The sequence below is a fragment of the Heterodontus francisci genome, chromosome 29 (assembly GCF_036365525.1).
Source record: "Heterodontus francisci isolate sHetFra1 chromosome 29, sHetFra1.hap1, whole genome shotgun sequence".
NCBI classification, from domain to species: domain Eukaryota; kingdom Metazoa; phylum Chordata; class Chondrichthyes; order Heterodontiformes; family Heterodontidae; genus Heterodontus; species Heterodontus francisci.
This window is the reverse complement of record NC_090399.1, coordinates 60111950-60137120: the sequence shown is the minus strand read 5'-3', so window position 1 is coordinate 60137120 and position 25171 is coordinate 60111950. Positions and strand designations below refer to the sequence as shown.

Genomic DNA, 25171 nt, shown 5'->3' with positions numbered 1-25171 from the left:
CTTGATGTTAAGGGCAGTCACTCTCACCTCACTTCCTGAATTCATCTCTTTTGTCCAAGTTTGATCCAAGCTGTAGTGAGGTCTGGAGCCGAGTGCCCTGGTGGAACCCAAACTGAGCATTGGTTAGCAGGTTGCTGCTGAGTAAGTGCCGCTTGACAGCGCTGTCGACAACACCTTCTCTCACTTTGCTGATGATTAGAGTAGACTGATGGGGTGGTAATTGTCTGGATTGAATTGGGCTGCTATATGTGGACAGGACACACCTGGGCAATGTTCCACATTGTCGAGTAGATGCCAGTGTTGTAGCTGTACTGGAACTGCTTGGCGAGGGGTGCAGCTAGTTCTGGAGCACGAATTTTCAGTACTACAACTTGGATGTTTTCAGGGCCCATAGCCTTTGCTGTATCCACAGTGCGCTGCTATTTCTCAGAGTCATAGAGTTAAACAGCACAGAAACAGGCCCTTTGGCCCACTGTGGTCTGCGCCGGCCATCAAGCCTATCTATTCTAATCCCATTTTCCAGCACTTGGCCCGTAGCCTTGTATGCTATGGCATTTCAAGTGCACATCTAAATACTTCTTAAATGTTGTGAGGGTTCCTGCCTCTACCACCCCTTCAGGCAGTGTGTTCCAGATTCCAACCACCTGCTGGGTGAAATTTCTTTTCCTCAAATCCCCTCTAAACCTCCTCCCCTTAAATCTATGCCCCTTGGTTATTGACCCCTCTGCTAAGGGAAAAAGTTTCTTCCTATCTACCCAATCTATGCCCCTCATAATTTTGTATTCCTCTATCAGATCTCCCGTCAGCCTTCTCTGCTCTAAGGAAAACAATCCTAGCCTATCCAATCTCTCTTCATAGCTGAAATGCTCCAGCCCAGGCAATTTCCTCTGCACCCTCTGCAGTGCAATCACATCCTTCCTATAATGTGGCGACCAGAACTGTACACAGTACTCCAGCTGTGGCCTAACTAGCATTTTATACAGCTCCATCATAACCTCCCTGCTCTTATATTCTATGCCTTGGCTAATAAATGCAAGTATCTCATATACCTTCCTCGCCACCTTATCTACCTATCTTGATATCATGTGGAGTGAAACTGGCTGAAGACTGGCATCTATGATGCTGGGGTCCTCAGTAGGAGGCCAAGATGGATCATGCACTCCACACATATGGCTGGAGATGGTTGAAAATATTTCAAACTTGTCTTTTGCACTGACATCCTGGGCTCCCCCATCATTGAGGATGGGGTTGTTTGTGAAGCCTCCTCCTCCTGTTAGTTGTTTAATTGTTCTCCGCCATTCCTGACTGGATGTGACAGGACTGCAGAGCCTGGATCTGATTCGTTGGTTGTGGGATCGATTAGCTCTCTCTATCCCATGCTGCTTCTTCTGCTTATCATACATGTAGTCCTGTGTTGTAGCTTCACCAGGTTGGCACCTCATTTTTAGGTATGCCTGGTGCTGCTCCTGGCATGCTCTCCTGCACTCCTCATAGAACCAGGATAGGTCCTCTGGCTTGATGCTAATGGTAGAGTGGAGGATATGAAAGGCCATGAGGTTACAGATTGTGGTTGAATATAATTCTGCTGCTGCTGATGGCCCACAGTGTCTCATGGATTCCCAGCTTTGAGCTGCCACACCTGTTTTGAATCTATCCCATTTATCATGGTGATAGTGCCATGCAACATGATGGAGGGTCTCCTCAGTGTGAAGATGGGACTTCATCTGCTCAAGAACTATGTGTAGCCACTCCTACCAAGACTGACATGGGCAGTTGGTGAGGTAAAGTATGTTTTTCCCTCTTGTTGGTTCTCTCATCACCTGCTGCAGGCCCAGTCTGGCAGATATGCCCTTCAGGACTTGGGCAGCTTGGTCAGTAATGGTGCTGCCAAACTGCTGTTGGTGATGGACATTGAAGTCCCCTACCCAGAGTACATTCTGTACCCTTGCTGCCCTCAGTGCTTCTTCCAAGTGATGTTTATCATGGATGAGTGATTCAACAGCTGAGGGGGAGCTGTAGGTGGTATTCAGCAGGAGGTTTCCTTGTTTATTTTTGACCTGATGACATAAGACATCATGGGGTCTGGAGTCGATGTTGAGGACTTCCAGGACAACTACCTCCCAACTGTATACCACTGTGCTGCCACCAATGGTGGTTCTGTCCTGTCGGTGGGACAGGACATACCCAGGGATGGTGATGGAGGAGTCTAGGACATTGGCTGTAAGGTATGATTCTGTGAGTATGACTATGTCAGGCTCTTGTTTGACTGGTCTGTGGCACAGCTCTCCCAATTTCGGCACAAGTCCCCAGATGTTAGCGACGAGAGCTTTGCAGGGTCGACTGGGCAGGGTGGAGCCTTTGTTTTTTTCGCTGTCTAGGTCAATGCCGGGTGGTCTGTCTATTTTTATTCTTTGACTTTTCTGTCATGGTTTGATACAATTGAGTGGCTTGCTAGGCCATTTCAGAGGGCAGTTAAGAGTCAACCAAATTACAGTCAGTCTGAAGTCACATGTAGGTCAGATCAGGTAAGGACAGCAGTGAACCAGATGGGTTTTTATGACAATCTGGTAACTTGATGATTCCAATTTCTGAGACATACTTTTTATTTTATTTTATTTATGAAATAATTGAATTTAAACTGCACCAGCTTTAATTGAGGGATTTGAACTCATGCCTATGGAGTATTAGTCTGAGCTTCTGGATTAGTTGTCCTGTAACATTACTACTATACTATTGATCCGTTGAGACAGAAGATGAGCCATGATCATAGTGAATGGTGGGGAAGGTTCAATGGGCCTTATCATCGACTCCTCCTATTTCTTCTGTGCTTAGAATCCTATTTTTACAACATATCTGCAAATGAGTCAGTAAAACAAATATGAATAAATTAATCCATGATAATCTTATTCAACATCAGGAATAACAACTTTTTCCACATTACGTGACATTTAAAAGAATATAAGAAATAGGAGCAGCAGTAGACCATACGGTTCGTCAAGCCTGCTCCACTTTTCAATTTGATCATGGCTGACCTTCTGCCTCAATTCCACTTTCCATCCCATTCCCCATATCCCTTGATTCCCTGAGTGACCTGTCTCTCTCAGCCTTAAATATATTCAACGATGGAGCATCCACAACCCTCTGGGGTGGAGAATTCCAAAGATTCACAACGCTTGGAGTGAAGTAATTTCTCCTCATCTCATTCCTAAATGATCGGTCCTGTATCCTGACACTGTGCCCCCGGATTCTAGATTCCCTGATCAGTGGAAACAATCTCTCAGTATCTACCCTATCCAGCATCTTCAGAATGCTGTATGTTTCAATGAGATCACCTCTCATTCTTCTAAACTCCAGAGAACATGAACCCAATTTACTCAGCCTCTTATCATAGGACAATTCTCTCATCCTAGGAACCAATCTAGTGAACCTTTAAAGTACAGCCTCCAATGCAAATAGATCTTTCCTTCAGTATAGTGATTGGAATTGCACAAAGCATTCCAGATGTGGTCTCACCAAAGCCCTGTACAATTGTGGCAAGATTTCCTTATTCCTGGACTCCAATTCCCTTGCATTTGCCTTCCTAATTGCTTGCTGTACCTACATGTTAACTTTCTATGAGTACACCTAAGCACTGCTGAACACCAATGTTTGGAAGTTTCACACCTTTTAAAAAATAATCTGCTTTTCTATTTTTTCACACTAGGTCACAACAGGATGCATCTGTCCTGAGCTCAGCATTTCAAGGCATCAACAGTTTAGCTAATATTTACATATCCTTTCACACCTTATGTGACAATTTGCATACTGCAATTTATTCTTACACATCTTGTTAAATACTTGTTATTAAAAATGGAGAAGAGAAAGTTTATCCCATGTATACTCTTCACCTTGAAGAGAAGGAATCCTATCCAACTCCTCACATTTAGACAATTAGTTTTTAATTAATGCAGCCAATTTAAAACTCAAATATTTTGTCAAACATTTCATTAAGCATCACAAATAACATACATCATGATTATTAGTACAGTGATTACAATTCTCTGAGCACAAATTATAATCATAGACCAAATCCCTCTCCATGGGTGCTGACTGACATTATACCCTACTTTGCACCATTTATTATTGCCTAACATTACTGTGCCCCTTTCCATGGTAGCATTAGTTTATATGACAGTGACTACAAACATCAGTTATATTACAGCTTGGTGGCATAGTGACATTCAGACACATTTTATCTGTCTCACTCTAGACAAGGACAAACTGTACCGATTAACTAATGGTACAAGGACTAGGGGACACAGATTGAAGGTTTTGGGCAAGAGAAGCGTGGGAATATGAGAAAGAACTTGTTACACAGCGGGTGGTAAGGATCTGGAACTCGCTGCCCACAAGGGTGGTGGAAGTGGAGGCAATCAATGACTTCAAAAGGAAATTAGATGGCCAGTTGAAGGAAATATATCTTCAGGAGATTGAGTGGGGGAGTAGGACTGATTAGGGAGCTCCGTGGAGAACTGGCATGGACTTGATGGGCCGAATGGCCTCCTTCTGTGCTGGATATGACTCTATGACTCTCCATACGATCTCTGTAGTAGTAGGTAGCCTCTCAAGGTAGGTAACCAGACCTAGAACAATTAATACTCTAAGAAACACATTCCACCTGCCGGCAAGGTGTAGTATTTATTCCTTGACAGTTTTGAGCTGATTAATGTGATACTATTTGATATAACTCAGACATTTCTTACTTGAAAACTGAACTATATACATGGCAGGACTGGCCTGATCAGTGATAGGGTATAGTCCTGCCGTTTTTGTTCTAACAAAATGGTCCTTTTTACCATAATTTAGGACCATTACAGAGTCTCCAATTTGATACTCAAATGGATGATCCTATTTGTCAAAGTACTTTTAGACCTGATTCTTGGATTCTCCCAAATTCCATGTTACGAATTGATTCGTCTGATCGATGTAATGGATCATCTGCTTCAACCACTCAGTGGTACAACTGCTTTAAAGCAAAGGACCTGCTGTGGGCACCAGTAGGTGTCCAGGCATACACATCAGACATCCTGTCATTACCCGATAGGGGTAAGTTCATGTAGTACGACACTGTCTAGATCACATCACCAGTAAATACATTGGTAACATGCTCACCCATTGAAAGGGGTGATCTGCACAGAACTTTTTAAACATTGTTTGAAGTCCTATTCTCTCTTTCCACTACTCCAGATCATTGAGGATGGTGACATATGGGCAATTTGTATTTAATCCTCATCAATTTCTGTCGTTCAGTCAAAACGTTTCCTGTAAGATGTGATCCTTGATCACTAGCTACCTGTATGTGCACTCCCCACCTGCAGATCACCTCAATCAATGGTATTTTAGCCTCAACAAAAGCACGATTATTATGGTAAGGAAAAGCCTCTGTCCATTTGATCAACTTGTCTAATATAAGTAGCACATGTTACTGGTTAACTGGAGGAGTTGGCAATGAACTGATAACATCGAGCTGAAGGTGCATCCAGGGTCCTGCAGGAGGTCATAGAGTCATTACAACACAGATTGAAGCCATTTGGCCCATTGTGTCCATGCCAGCTCCCTATACAGAGTCAGTCCCATTCCCTCGCCCTACCCCCGTAGGCCGGAAAGTTTCTTTCTCTCAAGTGTCGATCCAATTTCCTTTTGAAATCATTGATCGGCCCTGCTTCCATCACCCTCGTAGGCAGCGAGTTACAGGTCATTACCACTCGCTACATATAAAAATTCTTCTTCATATTTCCCCTGCATCTTTTGTCCAAAACCTTAAATCTGTGTCCCCTCGTCCTTGCACCATCAGCCAATGGGAACAGATTTTCTTTGTCTACCTTATCTAAATCTGACATAAATGTGTACCTCTCTGTTAAATCTCCCCTCAACTTCCTTTGCTCCAAGAAGAATAACCCCAGTTTCTCCAACCTAACCTTGGAACTAAAATCCTGCAGCTGGAATTTTACACCCCCTGCAGGAGCGGGCTGGAGGTGGAGGAGGGAGGTTGTAAAACTGAGTGGGAGGTGGGGGGGTGCCGTTCCCGTCGCCTTCCAGCACTCGCTGCAGTTTCACGTGCGGTGGTGGCGGCAAGAAACGGCCCACCCGCCTCAGGCCAATTAAAGCCCTTAAGTAGCCAATTAACAGCCACTTCAGGGCCTCCTCCCATCACTGCCAGTCCATTACCAGCAGCATGTGGGCAGCTCAAGACCTTAAGAGGCCACTCGGCAAAACCTAGCAGCCACCACTGCAGCACATTCCTCCCCTCTGCCCCCACAACTGACTCCGCTTGCCTTGACAGGGCCCGGCCGATTGTCCCCGGTGAGGCCCTGCACACTTAGCTTCATTCTAAGGCCAGCATCCATGCTGCACCTCTCGCCGGGTGCAGTACCAGTCGTGCCACCGCTCCTGGTGGCACTGCTGGGACTGAGAGCTGACAGCCCGCTGATTGGCAGCTCCTGGAGGTTGGAGTTCCTGCCTCAGAGGGGTTGAACTCCTGCCCGAGGACAATTAACGGCCAGGGGCCCGTAAAATCTCTGCATGGCTTCCAGGTGGGATGGAGGCGGGCTCACCCCCGAATTCTTGGCCATTGGGTGGGGCCTCCAGCCCAACGTACAATTCCAGCCTGCATCCCTGGAACCATTCTGGTAAATCTCCTCTGCACCCTCTCAAAGACTCTCACAACCTTCCTAAAGTGTGATGTTCAGAACTGGATGCAATACTTTAGTTGTGGCCTAACCAGAGCTTCAAAATGGTAAAGCATAATTTCTATTCAATTATTTATCTATTTATGCAGTACAAGTTCCCACATGCTCTGCTAATTATTCTCTCAACATGTTCTGCCACCTTCAAAGGTCTACGCACATGAATACCCTGGTCCCTCTGTTCCTGCAAACTGTGTTGTTAAGTCTCTATTGCTTCTTCCTATTTCTTCTGCCAAAATGCAACATCTCACATTGCTCTGTAGTAAATTCCATCTGCTACTTGTACAGGAAAGTGCAGTTGGTGTTTGTAGGAGGATTGTACTGTGCTTACAGGTAATGTTACTTGTCTTATCTGGCTCCCATACAGTTTGAGCTATTTTCTGGACAGTTAATATCCACAAAGAAATGTGCTCCCAGGACGACTGTGAAACAGCTCAAAGAGCTCCTCCCCCACCCCTCTTCTCACATCATATCACATTCATTTCTCATCAGTTCAGACCAGGATGCACCTGTCCTGAGCTTTGCATTTTGTAGGCATCAACAGTTTAGCTTTATATTTGACACAGATCCTTTTGCACCTCGCATGACCATTTGCATACTGTAATTTATTTTTACACACGTATTATTGCTGCATACTTGTAATTAAAAATCGAGAAGAGAAAGCTTATTCCGTGCCCTTACAGTGCCTCATCTCCAGGCCGATCCTCCAATGTCATCCAACCATCTGTGCTCAGACTGTTTCAACTGGAACAAAGGAGACAAGAGGAGATTTCATTGAGGGATTTTCAAATGATGAAGGGTTTTGATCAAGTGAATCGGGAAATACGATTTCCTCTGTTTTAGGGGCCATTGAAGAGGGGGCAATAATTTAAAATGCTCATTGAGTGAGGAGAGAGGATAGGAGACATTCCTTCTGAGTTGTTTGGAACATGGAATGCCCTACAAACAGGGAGTGGGTGATGGAAAGAGCTTTGCATCTTTTAAAGGGAAATTGGATCAATATTTGAAGGAGTGAAAGAGACTGGTTGGTCAGATTGCAGAGCTCACAGAGGCTGTCTATAGTGTGTGAGTCAGAGTTTGGAGAGTAAGGTCACTGAGTCTGTCATCCCTACCACTTCCACCTTCGGGATTCTGACATTGATTTCTATTGTTAAATATATAAATTGACCCCGTCTCCCCTTGTGCTGGACCTCCACATCCAGCCATCCTGTCCCCACATCAGCATCAAGCAGCAAACCTGCTCCAGCTCCAACTCCACTTCACCATTGCTTGGGGTTAATGACACTGAAACTGGTTAGTGCCAAGTCCATACAGTCATCTCCCACTGATGTCAGCTGTGGGTTCACCTTGGGACTGAACAGGACAGGCTCAGGATGGGGAGGCTCCTGTTGTCTTGATGGTTCAGAGTGGGACAGGATGCTTATGGCCACTCACCAACCTGTCCCTGATATCCCAGTCCACACCATCAGGTGAAGCCCTGTTAACAGCTTCTATTGAGACCTCCCAGGATGAAGACAAATGGTCCTCTTTGGGCACCAGCGCCTCTGAGGTGTCTGTGCACAGACACAATGGGCTGAATGGCCTCCTTCTGTGCTGTAATTGTTCTGTGGGTCTATGGTGCCAGAGTCAGGCTGGTTCACCCAGGCAGCACCAGCTACTGTCGGTGAGTCCATCACCCGAGGCATCTGCCATCCCCTCTGGTGCCACTAACCCAGCCCTGGGACATTGGTCTCCAGTTGGCACTGGCTCATTTGGGGACATCACCCTCTGAGGACTCAACCATGCTCAGGATCGTCGATGTTGTGGGTGATTTCCACCTTGGTGAGGGCAGTCGCAGGTCTCTGTTCACTTTTTATAGATCAGTGTCTCCCCCACCATCACTGTGGAGCCACCTTCAACCTCTCCCTCTAACTGCTGAGGGACAGCCAGATTGCGAGGGCACCCTCTCCCAAGGAGGGTACATGTGTCTCAGTGCCACTTCCCCCAAGTGGCAGGGGTTCACATCTCGAAGGTTTAACCAATGACTTGTATTCATCAGTTGATAGCTGCCTTGATCCCTGCTCCCAGGACTCCCTATCAACCTTCCCTGTCGGCTCAGCCTGTGGAAGCTTCCTGGAATTGGGAGCCAGAGTCGGAACACAACCAGCATCTGCTGAGGCCTTTTCATGAGAGAGAGAGAGAGTCAGAGACCAGGAGCAGGTTGGTATCTGCCATCCCACACTGCTGCCACAGAGGGATTGGGCCAGTAGTTAACAGGGACGTCTCCAAAGGCCATTCCTAATTTACTGCTGGGTTGGAGAGAGCTCTTGGTTGTGGCTTTCTGTTCCTTCAAGGAATATTATACCTACATTCCCTCCGTTCAGGGGTAGTGCCAGGAGCCAGTGGACAGTCAGTTCCTCAGGGAGCCAGTAATTGTCCAGTCTTTGGTTGGCAGGGTAAGTGAGAACACTGTCCGGTCAATGCAAATACAGGCAAACGGCAGACTGTGGTAGTGGGGCTAAGCTGCTCGTGATGGAGGTGGAATGAAAGGCTGGTCTGTCCAAAGACACAGGGAACTGTCTCAAACTGTTCATAGTGTAACCAGTCCACTGGCCTACTCTAGATAGTAGAGCAGGAGGGACAGGCAAGATTTCCCTGAGAGGCAGCAGAGAGGGAAGGAGGGTAATGGGAAAGCAGTAACTGAGCTCTGGATAGACATGGAACTTTCATCCAGGTAGGATGGTGAAGGCCAGTGAGAATTACTGGCTGCTCTGGGAATTCCCTGTCTAGTATTGTACTGGTCATGGGGCAGGGGGAAGGGATGGTCAGGGTGATGGTTTCAAAGTCAACCCTGATCAAATGATTCTTAGTGATCCTGGTTCTTTGTGTCAGGGTCTGGGACTGGACAGAGTGAACACACAGATACAGTTTGTGGAACAAGTGTTTTTATTATTCAATAGGTACAAATGTAAACTTTAATCCAGTACGTAGAGTGGTACAGAGTGCAATCCCAAACATTTTACATTCCCCACCCTCGGCTCACACAACAGGCCAGTGACAGACTGGGTTCAGGGAAGTGAAGCTGTTCATTTCATTTAATAAACCACATTCCCGGGAAACACAGGATCCAACCTCAGGCACCAATGAAGACGGACAGTTAAAAAACAGAAACTTAAACTGATCAGAGAATTAAAACGTCGAACCTCCCAGAGGGAAGAGATAGAAACATAGTCAGTGATCTGTGATTGGTCAGTGGCCTGTCGATCCCTCCCTATAATCAGTGATCTGTGATTGGTCAGTGGCCTGTCGATCCCTCCCTATGCTCAGTGATTTGTGATTGGTCAGTGGCCTGTCGATCCCTCCCTGTGCTCAGTGATCTATGACCGGTCACCGGCCTGTCGATCCCTCCCTGTGTTCAGTGATCTGTGATTAGTTACGGCCTGTCGATCCCTCCCTGTGCTCAGTGATCTGTGATTGTTCATCTGCCTGTCGATCCCTCCCTGTGCTCAGTGATTCGTCACCAGCCTGTCGATCCCTCCCTGTGCTCAGTGATCTATGATTGGTCACCGGCCTGTCGATCCCTCCCTGTGCTCAGTGATCTATGATTGGTCACCGGCCTGTCGATCCCTCCCTGTGCTCAGTGATCTATGATTGGTCACCTGCCTGTCGATCCCTCCCTGTGCTCAGTGATCTGTGATTGGTCACCGGCCTGTCGATCCCTCCCTGTGCTCAGTGATCTGTGATTGGTCACGGCCTGTCGATCCCTCCCTGTGCTCAGTGATCTGTGATTGGTCACGGCCTGTCGATCCCTTCCCTTTACTGGTTTAAATGAACATTTCTCAGATGCAGGAATGCAAGCAACAACAGCAATTAGAAACATCTCAATATTAAACTCCAAAATATTCAACTGGAGATTTCTACCAAATTACCAAGCAGAAAATAAACTCAGAATTCCAATAAATGATAGATGTATTGTTTCACTATATAAAACACAGCCAAATAAAGATAAAACATCCAGATTGTTTCTAAATGAATCCTCCCAGTGACACAGCCAGTCCAATCTCTAGTTCGAGTAATCTTCAATTCGGAATCAACCTGGCAAATGAAAGATGGACAGAATCACATGGAGGCTTCACACCCAGTACAGGAGTTGGAACCCAGAAAGATCAATGTGGAAACTCTGTTCCTTAGACACTTACTCCATCCCTCTCCCTGGTCACTGTCAGACTGAACCAGATTGTTCACAACCTCAGTGTCCTATTTATTCCTGAGCTGAGCTTCCAACACCATAACCTCTCCATCACCAAGATCCCCTCTTGATCCAGCGCAGTAACACTAACCTACTCCATCTCTGCCTCAGCTCATCTGCTGCCGAAACTCTCATCAATACCTTCATTACCCCCAGACACTGCTGACCAACCTCTCATATTTCATCCTCCATAAACTTCAGGTCATCCAAAACTCTGCTGCCCGAATCCTAACTCACACCAAGTCCCATTCACCATCACCCCTGCGTTCTCTATCCTACATAGGTTCCTGGTCCGGTAATGTCTCAATTGATTTTAAGGTTCTCATCCTCATTGTCAAATCCCTCCATATCTTCATAACCTCTGTAGCCCCCCAACTTAGAGATCTCTACGCACCTCCAATTCTGACCTCTTTCTTCCCCCCCTCCCCCCCCAATCCCACTCCCTTTAACACATCATTGGCAGCTGTTCCAGGTGTCATGGGACAGGTTCCCTACAGTCACAGGTAAAGAGTGCAGTGATATGACTGAACCCAGACTGACCAGCCTGAACCCACAATCCATCCCCTGAAACTTCTCCAGGAGCACCATATCTCAGTGAAGATCGAGTGTCCCAGCACAGGATCACCAGGCTCACTGCACAATCTATCAGTCTAAGACCCAGGCTCCAAAATGAAGTCTAATCTCTGTCCCCACGTACACAGCACAACTATCTCCCCCTCTCCAGGTGACAGATCCCATCCTCCAGTATATTAAACAGCTGCAGTGTCTCACTAAACAGCTGACAGCATCCGGAAGTTTGTTGCTCACCAGACCAGCTTTAGAAAGTTCCAGTTCTCCGTGTGATTCATGTCTTTGCTGCCTGGAATATTAACCTGCACAATCCAGTCACACTCCTGGAATCACCTGCTCCCTTCCCAACATATTGACCTCCCATTGGTCCAAAACAGTTGTACGTTTAATTCATTGGCTCAAGGGAACTGGATGCAGGTCAGGCACATTTAACAGAACAAGAGAATCCCAGGAGGTTCATGTTACACCATCAGTGCAGGACCAGGGGTACAAAGTAACAAGACAAGTTCAGAACAAGTCAGCAGTACTTAGACTGGTCTCTGGATAGAGACGTGGACAGCAGTTAGACATGGGGGAGTGTGAGGAATCATAGCAGTCTGAGCAAGGAGGAGCCAGAGAGGCTGAATGGCCTCCCTGTGGTTTGTAATATACAAGTATATCTTTGTGATGGGGAAGAGCAGCAATGAATGGTGAGGAGCAGTAGGAGAATGAAAGGAGGTGACTCGAGGTTAAATTGAGGAGGAAAGCTTCATTCTACCTGACCAGACCTGGGCCTGCTCGATACTGATGGTGGGTTAAAAAAACTGCTCCTTGTCACAAAACCAGCTGATATTGATGGAACTCCTGTGTATTAAACCAGAGTTGATCAATGGTAGGCCACTACTATCAGAGTTAGTCACTTTACCATTGGAGCTTGTGTCTCTTACAGACTGGCTCATGAAACTCAACTTACACTTTATTTATTTATTTTTATTTCTATTTAGAGATACAGCACTATGTGAGAAATTTATGTAAACAAGTGAAAACACTGCGAGCCAGTGGTGAAACTCAGGAAAGTCCCTTCCGATACCCTGAGCTCACAGTTACTGCTGTTTATAAACTGCTTTGATGCTAGTTTAGCTGCTGTTAAACTCCAGTGAGTGATTCATACCTCAGGCCAGGGCTGATGAGTTCGAGGATGATTCCACTCCTCTTACAGCTGTGAAAAAGAAAGATTTCAGTCACACAGTCACTTTACAACATGGTGAATGTTCCATATAGAGACAGAGAGAGAGACAGAGAGAGAGAGACAGAGAGAGAGAGACAGAGAGAGAGAGACAGACAGAGAGAGAGACAGAGAAACAGAGAGGTAAACACACACAGAGACAAAGTAATGGAGCTATACTGTCTTAACAGACCAGAAATGGCTGTTCAGCCAATCGAGTCCATGCCAGAAAGTTCTGCCTCGAAGACAAGGCAGCTAACAACTGAACCAGACTATTGTAATATTTGCACACTTACGATTTGCTGAGCTGTAACTGTGTTTATATTCTCCTCCTACAAAGATCAGAAACAGAACTTCAGTTAACAAAAGCTCCCCCACCCACCCCTCACCCACACAAACTTACTGTAGACATGGGGGCAATGACCAGCTTAACCTGAGCTCGCTTACAGGAGACTCTGCTCCTCACTCAACCCTTTACTCTGCATTCAGCCCAGTCCCTTCATCCCCTGTACAGGCCCCCCAGTCCCCTCACTCCCTGTAGGGGACCTCAGTCCCCTGACTCCCCATATGGGCCCTCAGTCACCTCACACCCTGTACGGGACCTCAGTCCCCTCACTCCCTGTACGGGATCTCAGTCCCCTCACTCCCTGTACAGGCCCCCAGTCCCCTCACTCCCTGTAGGGGACTCCAGTCCCCTGACTCCCTATATGGGCCCTCAGTCACCTCACACCCTGTACGGGACCTCAGTCACCTCACTCCCTGTACGGGATCTCAGTCCCCTCACTCCCTGTACGGGACCTCAGTCCTCTCACTCCCTGTACGGGACCTCAGTCACCTCACTCCATGTAAGGGTCCCTCAGTCCCCTGACTCCCCATATAGGCCCTCAGTCACCTCACTCCCTGTACGGGACCTCAGTCCCCTGACTCCCGATATGGGCCCCCAGTCCCCTCACTCCCTGTACAGGCCCACAGTCCCCTCACTCCCTGTACAGGCCCTCAGTCACCTCACTCACTGTACAGGCCCCCAGTCCCCTCACTCCCTGTACGGGACCTCAGTCCCCTGACTCCCGATATGGGCCCTCAGTCACCTCACTCCCTGTACAGGCCCCCAGTCCCCTCACTCCCTGTACAGGCCCTCAGTCACCTCACTCCCTGTACAGGCCCCCAGTCCCCTCACTCCATGTACGGGACCCCCAGTCCTCTCACTCCGTGTAAGAGTCCCTCAGTCCCAGCTCCCCATATGGGCCCTCGGTCCTCTCACTTCCTGTTCCTCAGCCCCCTCACGCTCTGTACATCACTGGACTGTGTGTGCATTTCCCACATGTGTAGGAAAGTCTCTAATGCTTTGATATTTGTGCTTTAACATTTTAAAACTGCTGATACCAGAGAGTGACAGACCCTGCCCTCACTTCCTACCTCTCCTTTTCAACGCAACTGCACCGATGACAACAGCAATCAGAGCGATGGCAGCAACAACAATTCCAACAATCAGTCTGATATTTGTTCCCTCTGAAGATCCTACAGTCACTGGGAGCATCCTGGCTGTGGGGGGGGGGAGAATGAGGAGGAGATCAATGAATAACCACAATCGCTGCTCATTCAGAAGCAAGTGTACCAAAGCGGGGCCTGAGTTTGAATAAGATTCAAGTCTGTGATGTAATGGGCAGTCTGAGCAGAGCATGTTTTAGGTTAGAAAGGGTCAGCATGACTTGGATTACACTCCTGTGAAGCACTTTGGGATGTTTATCTACATTAAAGGAGATAAATAAATGCAGACATTGGAATTCCACATCATTCCAAAGACACTTCCAGTCACCCAAACAAGTGATTAATTCCCACATCAATCTCAGAATAGGCTTGTTGCAGCATAGTGATGGGAGGTAGGGAGTTTCTAGGGAAAGGAAAGAGGGGGTGCCATATTGATCAAAGATACTGTTACAGCACTGGAAAGGGGTGACATGCTGGAGGATTCAATGTCAGAATCTATTTGGGTAGAGTTAAGGAACAATAGAGGAGCTATTTCATTGCTGGGTGTAAACTATTGGTCACCCCAAATATAGGGAAGGAGGTCGAGAAGCAAATCTGCAGTTAGATTGCAGAAAGATGTAAGAACTTTAGAATGGTGATAATGGGGGAGTTCAATCATCCTAATATAGACTGGGATAGTAACAATGTAAAGGCAAAGGTCAGAAAGGAATTCCTGAAATGTATACAAGAGAACTTTATTGATCATTGTGTTTCCAGTTCAATGTGGAAGGAGGCAGTGTTGGATTTAGTTCTGGGGAATGAAGTAGGGCAAGTGGAGCATGTTTTAATTGGGGTGCATTTGGGAAACAGTGATCACAATATCATCAGGTTTACAGTAGTTATGGAAAATGACATGGAAAAATTGAACATGAAATTACTCAACTGGAGGAGGGCTAATTTCAGTGAGTTGAAAAGCAGTCGATTGGTTTGATAAACATCACTAAAGAGGGTGCTGCTAATTTCACAGTAGAGGAAGAGGTAGTAGAGAAACTGAATAGAATAAAAATTGATAAAGAGGAGGTAGTTAAAAGGTTGGCAATGCTGAAAGTAGAAAAGTCACTGAGATTACTGAGGGAATTAAAGGTGGAGATATCGGAGGCTGTGGTCACAATCTTGCAATCCTCCTTCGGTAGTGGGATGGTGCCAGAGGACTGGAGAGGTTCAAATGTTATACATAGACACACACACACACACAAACACACACACACACACACACACACACACACACACGGGCAACTACTGTTAGCCTGACTTCAGTGGTGCGAGAATGTTGAGACAACAGGAATAGGAGTAGACCATTCAATCCTTAGAGCCTGTTCTGCCATTCAGTGATATTGAGGGTGATCTGTGTCCTAACTCCATATACCTCAATAGATTAGCTAGCAAAAAAATCTATTGACCTCAGATCTGAATTTAATTGAGCTAGCATTTACTGCTTTTTATGGAACAGAGTTACACACTTCTCCCACCATCTGTTTGAAGAAACACTTCCTAACTTCTCTCCTGAATGGTCTGGGTCTGATTTCAATGTTATATCCCCTTTGTCCGAGACTCCACCACCAGCAGAAAAGTTTCTTTCCATCTACCTTACCCTCAATTCCTTCCAAAATCCTGAAAACCTCAATCGTCCTTTAACCTTCTCTATCCCAGGGAACACAAGCCTAGTCTGTGTAATCTCTCCTCATAATTAAACCTTTGTAGCCAAGTAACATTCTGTTGAATCTGTGCTGCACTCCTTCCAAGGCCAGTATATTTATACCTTTCTAAAGATGAGGTGCCCAGAACTGTACACAGTTCTCCAGGTCTGGTCCGAGACAAGGCTTTCCACCATTTAGAAAATACGCTGATCTACCCTTATTTCATCCAAAATGGATGACTTCACGTTTGCCTGCACGGAAATACATCTGCCACAATTTTGCCCACCCAAACAATCAATGTCTCTTGTAATTTTATGCTCCTGTCTACTCTGCTTGCTATGCCACTGAACCTGGTGTCATCAGTAAACTTGGATATGTGTCGCTCTATTGTGCTTTTTAAGACTTTAAATACTGAATGGTTGAGGCCCCAGCACAGATCCCCGTGAGATAACACTGGTCATTTCCTTCCAATTCATACATACCCATTATCCCTACAGTCTGTCTACTGCCAAATCAATTTCCTAATCAGCTCAATAATATGCTTTCAATTCCAAGAGCTTTAAGAAATCTCTTATGTGGAACCTTATCGAAAGTCTTCAGCAAGTCCACATAAACTATATCCATAGACATTCCCCTATCCACTACTTTAGTTACTTCCTCAAAAAAATTCAATTTGTTTCATTAGACATGACCTCCCCCTTACAAATCCACATTGGCTCTCTTCAATCAGCTCAAATTTCTCTAAGTACTCAGTCACTCTGTCTTAATGATAGATTCCATAACCTTCCCCACAACAGATGTTAGACTAACAGATTTATAATTTCTTGGTTTCTCTCTCACCTTTCTTTAATAATGAAGTTATGTATACAATTTTCCAATCGATAGGAATAATTCCTGCATCGAGGGAGCTTTGGAAGATTATGGCGAAATTATCTACAATTTCCTCACCTACTTTCTTTAAAACCCAGGGGTGAAACCAACAGGTCCTGGGCATTTCTCAGTCTCTACAGTCATTTTTCTAAATACTATTTTCCAGCTTACATTGTCATTGGTTCATTATTTGTTTCCCTGGAATGTCAGGTATATTATCCTTTCCCATTCCTATGAAGATTGAAGCCTGGAAAAAGTAAAGCAGTAACAGAACAATGGAGAACATTCGGGAAGAGATAGTTCAGACAGAAACATATAAACTAGATATGTTCCTTTGAAGGGGAAAGGGCAGAGCATCCAAAGCTAATGTGCCCTGGATGACAAAGGAAGTAAAAGTTAAACTAAAGCAGAGAAAAAAGGAGGCTATGACAGATGTCACTAGCAAGATTCAGTTAATAACCAGGAAGATTATGAAAAGTACAGGAATGTACAAATACACCAATCACTACAGGTTAGCAAGGCTTTCTTTCTAGAGGAATAGAATTGAAAAGTACTGAAATTATGTTAAACCTGTATCAAACCGCGCGACGTCCCAGTTGCCATATTATAAAAAAAGAGATAGAAGCACTCAAGAGAGTGAAAGAAGATTTACAAGGACAATACAGGAAATACATGGGTATACATATCAGGAAAGGATGAACAGCTGGGTCTCTTTTCTCTTTAAAAACAAGGATGAATTGTGACTGAAAAGAGGTCTTTAAAATTTGACAGGATTTCACAGAGTGGATAGAGAGAGAAATTTTCCACTTGTTGGGAAGACCATAACAGGAGGAGATCAATAACAGATAGCTACCATGTGAACACAGAATTCGCTATCACAGGGAGTGATTGAAGCAAATAGTATCGATCTATTTAAGGAGAAACTAGACAAGCATATGAGGGAGAAGGGAATACAGAGTTACGATGATAGATTTTTTTTAGTTTAGAGATACAGCACTGAAACAGGCCCTTCGGCCCACCGAGTCTGTGCTGACCATCAACCACTCATTTATACTAATCCAACACTAATTCCATTTTCCTACCACATCCCCACCTGTCCCTATATTTCCCTCCCTATACTAGGAGCAATTGCTAATGGCCAATTCACCTGTCAACCTGCAAGTCTTTGGCATGTGGGAGGAAACCGGAGCACCCGGAGGAAACCCACGCAGACACAGGGAGAACTTGCAAACTCCACAGAGGCAGTACCCAGAATTGAACCCGGGCCGCTGGAGCTGTGAGGCTGCGGTGCTAACCACTGCGCCACTGTGCCGCCCTTTAAATGAGGAAAGATGGGAGGAGGCTTGAGTGGTGCATAAACACCAACATGGACTGGTTGGGCCGAATGGCCAGTTTCTCTACTATTTATCCTATGTAATCTTTCAATCTTCATTGGATATAGGAGCGCTATTGGAGAACTGGAGGGTTGCTAATGTTATACCACTATTAAAGAAAGGGGAGAGGGATAAACCAGGAAATCACAGGCCAGTCAGCTGATAATTGGTAGTGGGGAAGTTATTCAAATCCAGTATCAAGGACAAAATTAACTTTCAATTGGAAAGGCATGGGTTAATTAAGAAGAGCCAGCATGGGTTTGTTAAAGGCAAATTGTGTCTGACCAACTTGATTGAATTCTTTGATGAGGTAACGAAGAAGATTGATCAACATATTTCAATAGATATAAAAACAAGAAATGCTGGAACCACTCAGTAGGTCTGACAGCATCTGTGAAAAGAGAAGCAGAGTTAATGTTTCGGGTCAGTGACCCTTCTTTGGAACTGACAAATAGTTCAATAGATGTTGCACATATGGACTTTTGGAAGGCGTTCAGCAAAATGCTGCACAGGAGGCTTATTAAGGAGATGTCAGCCCATGGAACCAAGGGGATATGAAACTGGCTCAGTGACTGGAAGCAAAGGATGTTGGTAGATGTTTTTCAGATTGGGAAGTGGGGGGCAGTGTTGTTTCCCAAGGGTCAGTTTTGGGTCCATTACTCTTGGCAACATTTATAAATGGCTTAGGCTTAGGTGTAGGGAACAGCATTATAAAGTTTGCAAATGATAAAACTTTTGGCAAAGTAGTATGGAGTAATGAGGATAGGATGAACATGGAGAGACAATATAGAATAAAGGGTACAATTCAGAAGGGGGGGCAGGAGCAGAGGGACCTATGTGTATATGTGCAAAAGTCATTGAAGGTGGCAGGACAGGTTGAAAGAGAGGTTAATAAAGCATACAGTATCCTGTGCTTTATTAGTAGGGGGATAGAGTACAAGAGCAAGGAAGTTATGTTGAATTTATATAAGACACTAGTTTGGCCTCAGCTGGAGCATTGCATCCAGTTCTGGTGGCTGCACTTTAGGAAAGATGTGAAGGCATTGGAGAGATTACAGAAAGGATTCACGAGAATGGTTCCAGGGATGAAGAACTTCAGTTATGAAGATAGATTGGAGAAGTTAAGACTGTTTTCCTTGGAGAAGAGAACGCTGAGAGGTGATTTGATAGAGGTATTCAAAATCATGAGGGGTCTGAACAGAGTAGAGAGAGAGAAACTGTTCCCACTCGTGAAAGGATCGAGAATGAGAGGGCACAGATTTCAAGTATTTGGTAAAGTTAAGCTAAAGTGACATGAGGAAAAGCTGTTTCATGCAGTGAGTGGTTATGGTTTAGAATGCACTGCCTGAGAACGTGGTGGAGGCAGGTTCAATTGAAGCATTCAAAAGGGAATTAGACAGTTATATGAAAAGGAAGAATGTGCAGGGTTACAGGGAGAAGGCAGCTGAATGGAACTGAGGAAATTGCTCTTTCAGAGAGCCAGTGTAGACAAGATGGACTGAATGGCCTTCTCCTGCACGGTAACGATTCTGTGATTCAATCATTCTAGGCTTCAGGGTGACAGGATGGTGAAATGGACAAAGACGTGGCAGGTGAAGTTCAATGTAGGGAAGTGTGAACTGATGCACGTTGGAAGGACTAATGTTGAAAGAATGTAGATGATATTTTGAAAAGTGTAGATGAATAAAGAGACCTTGGTTTCCATATGCACAAATCCTTAAAGATGGCACAGCAAGTTGATAAGGTGGTTGTAAAAGTATATGGGTTACATGGATTTATAAATCGAGGTACAGAATATAAAAGTAAAGTGATCATGCTAGAACTTTATAAATCACTGGTTAGGCCTCGGTTGGAGTATTGTGGACAATTCCGGCCACCACACTTCCGAAAAGATGTAAAGGCCTTAGAAAGGGCACAGAGGAGGTTTATCAGGATGTTAACAGAGATAACAGACTATAGTTATGAGGAGAGGTTGGAAAAGTTAGGACCGTTCCCCTTGGAATAGAGAAGGTTAAGAGGTGACCTAATAGATTTTTTTCAAGATGATGAGCAGTTTTGCTAAGGTAGAGAGAGGAAAGTTATTCCCTCCGGTGAGTGGGTCAATAACCAGAGGTTATAGATTTAAAATCATTGGTAAAAGATAGAGAGGGGAAATGAGGATTTTTTTTTACTCAGCTGTCGGGATCTGGAATGTTCTACCTGAAAAGAAGTGGAAGCTGATTCCAGAAACAATTTTAAACAGGGTGTTGTACAGATATTTGAGGATGATGAGCTGACACATTTAGGGACAAAAAGCAGACACATGGGACTAAGAATGACTACTCATCCCAAGAGCCAGCATAGGCTCTATGGGCCAAATGGCCTCCTACTGTGCTGTAGGGTTCTATGATTCAATGACACGAAGTTCCAACAAAATAAAACACTGCAGATGCTGGAAATCTGAAATAAAAACATAACATTCTAGAAATACTCAGCAGGTCAGGCAGCATCTATGATGTGAGCAACAGAGTTAATGTTTCAGGTCAATACCACTTTGTCAGAATGGAGGTCACTGATCTGAAAGGTTAACACTATTGCTCTCTGTACAGATGCTACCTGACCTGCTGAGTATTTCCAACATTGTCTGTTTTTATTGTATTATTCTAAAAGTCCTACCCTTTCCTTATTCACATTTGCAATATGACCGCAATGATTTTTAAAGGGCCACATGGGCCTTTTTCTTCTGACATAATTGTAAAAGCTTTGTGTTAATCTTGATACCCTCAGAAATGTCTGTTGATATTTCTGCTCTTACTGTATGTTCTTTCGCTCTCTCCCAGTCCACTCGATCTATACTATGCTTTGCTTTATCCTTTAGTTTTAGGTTACCTTTCACTTCTTCTCGAGTAGACCTCTTGGCGCTTCTCGTTTCTGTATTAAGCTAAATTCTTTTCTGAACACCTCCCACTGTTCATCTGTAGTTTTACCCAATAACAGTTTTGTTCAGTTTGCGGTCATCAGTCTCTGTCTCATCCTATTAAAAGTTAGCCTTACCAAATTCGAGGATCTTCATAACAGTATTATGTTTTTCCTTTTCAAACATGTCAGGCTCGCAGTTAAGTAAATGTTCCCTTACCGTTAGATTAACTATGTCTGGCTCACTACTAGATCTAGTGTGGCCTGCCTGTTTGTTGGTTCCAGAAAACTATGTTGAATGCAGTCAAGAAATTCACAAGCTTTCTGACTTGAGCTACTCTGTTCTTCCCAATCTATATGGGAATTAAAGTCTCCCATTAAAACATCTCTTCATTTACTACAAGTCTCTTTGATCTCTGAATTAACAGCTATGCAGTGGAAGAATGTATTATCAGGATGCCTGTAGCCAACTCCCATTACAATTCTTATCACAGTCTCCATTGATTGCTTTCACTTACCTCGATCCTCTCTTGTTAATGTTGTAACAATCTGGGACAAACTTAATGTCAGGTGGAAAAACATGGGTTAATAAATTGAAAGCGAGCACAGAATTGTCAAAGGCAAACTTGTCAAACTTGATCAAGTTCTCTGATGAATAGACGGACAGTGTTGATGAGGGTAGTGTGCTGTATGTTGTGTATATGGGCTTTCAGAAGGCATTTGATAAAGTGCCACAAAATAGACTTACTAGTAAAATTGAAGCCAATGGGATAAGAGGGACAGTGTCAGAGTGGATATGGAATTGGATCAGGGACAGAAATCAGAGAGGAATGGTGAATGATTATTTTTCAGACTGGAAGGAAGTAGAAAGTGAAGGATTGGTATGAGGATCACATCTCTTTTTGATATATATTAATGATCTGGACTTGGGTATAAGGGCATAAATTCAAGGTGTGCAATGACACAAAACTCAGAAATGCAGTAACCAATGAAGAGGATTAGAACAGATTTCAGGAGGACATAGACAGACTGGTGAAATGGGCAGACATGTGACAAATGCAGTTTAATGCAGAGAAGTGTTAGGTGATTGATTTTGGAAGGCAGAATGAGGAGAGGTGATTCTAAACAGTCACTGTTCCTCTTACCCCAGTCTAGGATCTCCATTCCTTCTTTTTCGCTTTGCTCATACTGACAGGAATAGTTGGCACCATTCTCAGGTGCGATCTGAACCCATCTCCTGAGCTGGTAGGTGCCATCGTGGTTGGGTAGGATGCCAGTGGAACATGTGTCTGCAATCGGTGCGCCATTTCTCAAGAGGGTGACTTCGATATCGCGAGGGTAAAATCCTGTGACGAGGCAGCAGAGTTGTGTCGGTTTAGCAGCTGATGCCTTGTCCGCGGAAAGAAACACTTGAGGAGCAACTGAGAGTAAAACAGATCAGAGGCAGGTCAGTGTGAGAGACAGGGAATGGCAAATATCCCTTTAAATTGGGGATTAGACCCCTGACCCCAGGGAAAGGTACATACCCCTTTAAACTGGGGTTTAGACACCCTGACTCCAGGTAACAGTACGTACCCCTTTAAACTGGGGTTTAGACCACCGACTCTCAGTCACCTCTTCTGACTCACCGACTCTCAGTCCCCCCTTTACTCACCAACACTCAGTCCCTTCCCCCTCAATCACCGACTCTCAGTCCCTCCTCCCTCGCTCACCGACTCTCAGTCCCCCCTCACTCACCAACTCTCAGTCCCCCCTCACTCAGAGTCTCAGACCCCCTCACTCAGAGTCTCAGTCCCCCCTCACTCAGAGTCTCAGTCCCCCCTCACTCAGAGTCTCAGTCCCCCCCTCACTCGCTGAGTCTCAGTCCCACCTTACTCGCTGACTTTCAGTCCCCCCTCACTCGCTGACTCTCAGTCCCCCCCCCTCACTAACTGACTCTCAGACCCCCCTCACTCACTGACTCTCAGTCCCACCTCATTCACTGACTCTCCCCCCTCCCCCCACCCCCACCCACTCACTCACCGTGTCTCAGTTCCTTTTCTCCAAGTTTCAGGTACTTCTTCAGCCATTCGATGCAGGTCCCCTCCAGGTAACCCTTCCTCTGCTGGTTCCTGGCCTTGTCCTGGTCCCACTTGTTCTTGGTAATCAGTCCCCAGCTTACCGGTGTTACCCACACCATGTTATCCTTATCAAAGCTGATGTAATCCCGCCCGTCCCAGCCTTCCTGATGGAACCCGCTGGTGCTCCCGTCATCCCGCAGCTCACAGCCATACATCACCTGTACTGTGTGGATCCCTGTCAATCAAACACACACAGCCAATCAGAGCCAAATAACAGAGAGCCAACAGTTCTGACTGCCTTCCACAACTGTCAGTGAAACACACACAGCCAAACAGATCCAGGAGCAGAGTGAAGGGGAGGTGGGGGAAAGCCGGGAATGATTGGGAGTTGGTAAAGAGCTGGTCCTGTCTTTCAGCCCCACAACAAAGTGCATCACTCCACCCAATTCCTGGCTTCTGTTTACTATATAGTGGAGAGACCATTACGGTTGGAACGTCTGAAACAAAAATTGTGTTTGGAAAATATGTTTGAGATTTTTGAAGAAGTAACTGATAAGATGAATAAGGAGTACCAATGGATGTTGTGTATTTGAATTTTCAAAAAGCATTCAATGAGGTGCCATCCAAGAGCTTTTTTCCACTAAATTAGGACTCAAGGCTTTGAGGATTAGTTAAAGGACAGAAAACAGAGAGTAGGAATAAACGGGTCATCTCCGGGATGGCAGGCTGTAATGAGTTGGGTACCACAGGGATCAGTACTTGGGTCTCAGCTATTTAGGCCCAAGACACAAAAAGTTCCACAGAGGGATAGGGCAGGTTAGGGCCCTAGGGGACTGATTACCAAGAGTAGGCAAGAACATGTCAGATGAAATACAATGTGGTAGGGTGGCCATTTGGTCTGCATCCATTACTTTGGAAATGTCCAGCCTCTCGTCTTCATTGGCTAATATCAGTGTCATTTAAAATCAGAATTCTATTGGTCCTGTGAGTACCCGCAAAGATCCTATTGGACCTAACCATGTGCCTGTCTTTTAGACGCCCGAACGCTATATCTGTTGCTTGTACTGTGATGAAAGTGGAGCCATTGTCTTGTTCATCAAAATGCTCAAGCAAAAGACATTGTTCAACGCAGTATGGTCAAAAGAAAGTGATTTCATAGCCAAAACAAAAATCAGGAAGGGAGAGGATCAAACACTCTGCATTTTGTACCAAGGTGATACCAATGTCAGCCACCAAGGAAAGGGAGATGTGGATCAACACATTTTGTTGGAAAAACACAAAGTGAGCACCCAATTTGCAAGTACATCATCATTGAGGTCTTTTTTTCAAATCATCTGCATCACCTCAAAACAATAAAGTAACTGCTGCTGAACTACAAATGTCTGCCACGCGGTGAAGAATCACCAGTCTTATAGAAATATCGACTGCAGTACAAGGTGACAAAGAAATCTCCTTCATACCAAGAGACCTGACATGTGGGGAAACAAAGGCAAAAACACTGAGCGAGAAGCTTCATGCAGAAGTACTTGGATTGCATTAAAGCAGATGATCTTTTTATTTTCTTTGACAATTGATGCGTCAAACAAGGGTGAAACAAAATGTTTCCCCTTCGGTTTGGGATATTTTAATTTTGAGAAGGGGATCCCGCATTTACTGTTGGATTTTTATACTGATAGCCAGGAAACCTGGGAAGCAATCGCAACAGAAAAATGATCCAAACTCAGTGCCTTTGATCTCATCCCATGAAGACTTTCCGTGTATTTGGCTGACAACACAAGTGTTAATTCTGAAAAGCACAACAGTATTTACCAAGAAGTAAAAGGCTCTCAAACGGACATAGTTGCAGCCAACTGTTTGGCTCATATTTTGCATAATACAACAAGGTACATCATCTGAAACCTCGCTGTTGATACAAAAAACCATCATTCTCAAGGTATACGGTCACTTCCACACTTCTGCAATCAGAACAGAGCATTTAAGGGAGTTTTGTGACTTTGTTGGCATGGAGGAGTGCAATCTGTTGAAGCACGTTGTGATCAGGTGGCTTTTTCTACTGCTGGCTATTGACAGATTGTGGAAATG

General features: G+C 45.0%; 1 protein-coding gene across 9 annotated transcripts in view; it reads right to left on the bottom strand.

The window, feature by feature from the left end:
* The window catches only part of LOC137345641 (class I histocompatibility antigen, F10 alpha chain-like), a 38607-nt gene that overhangs the window by 1317 nt on the left and 12119 nt on the right, over positions 1–25171 (bottom strand). Inside the window, exons 3-8 of one of the 9 annotated variants that reach the window (XR_010968583.1) lie at positions 23052–23324; positions 22175–22450; positions 14144–14269; positions 13024–13059; positions 12674–12721; positions 7362–7469 (exon numbers count right to left, since the gene is read on the bottom strand). Coding sequence is in view for 5 of the 9 variants with exons in the window: in XM_068008879.1 (XP_067864980.1) it covers positions 12675–12721; positions 13024–13059; positions 14144–14269; positions 22175–22450; positions 23052–23324 (758 nt within the window). In the remaining 4 variants the exon portion in view is untranslated. Of the gene's footprint in view, positions 1–7361; positions 7470–9632; positions 10800–12673; positions 12722–13023; positions 13060–14143; positions 14270–22174; positions 22451–23051; positions 23325–25171 lie in introns of those variants that run through there. The other 8 variants (XR_010968582.1, XM_068008879.1, XR_010968584.1 and 5 more) reach the window with 8 other exon arrangements.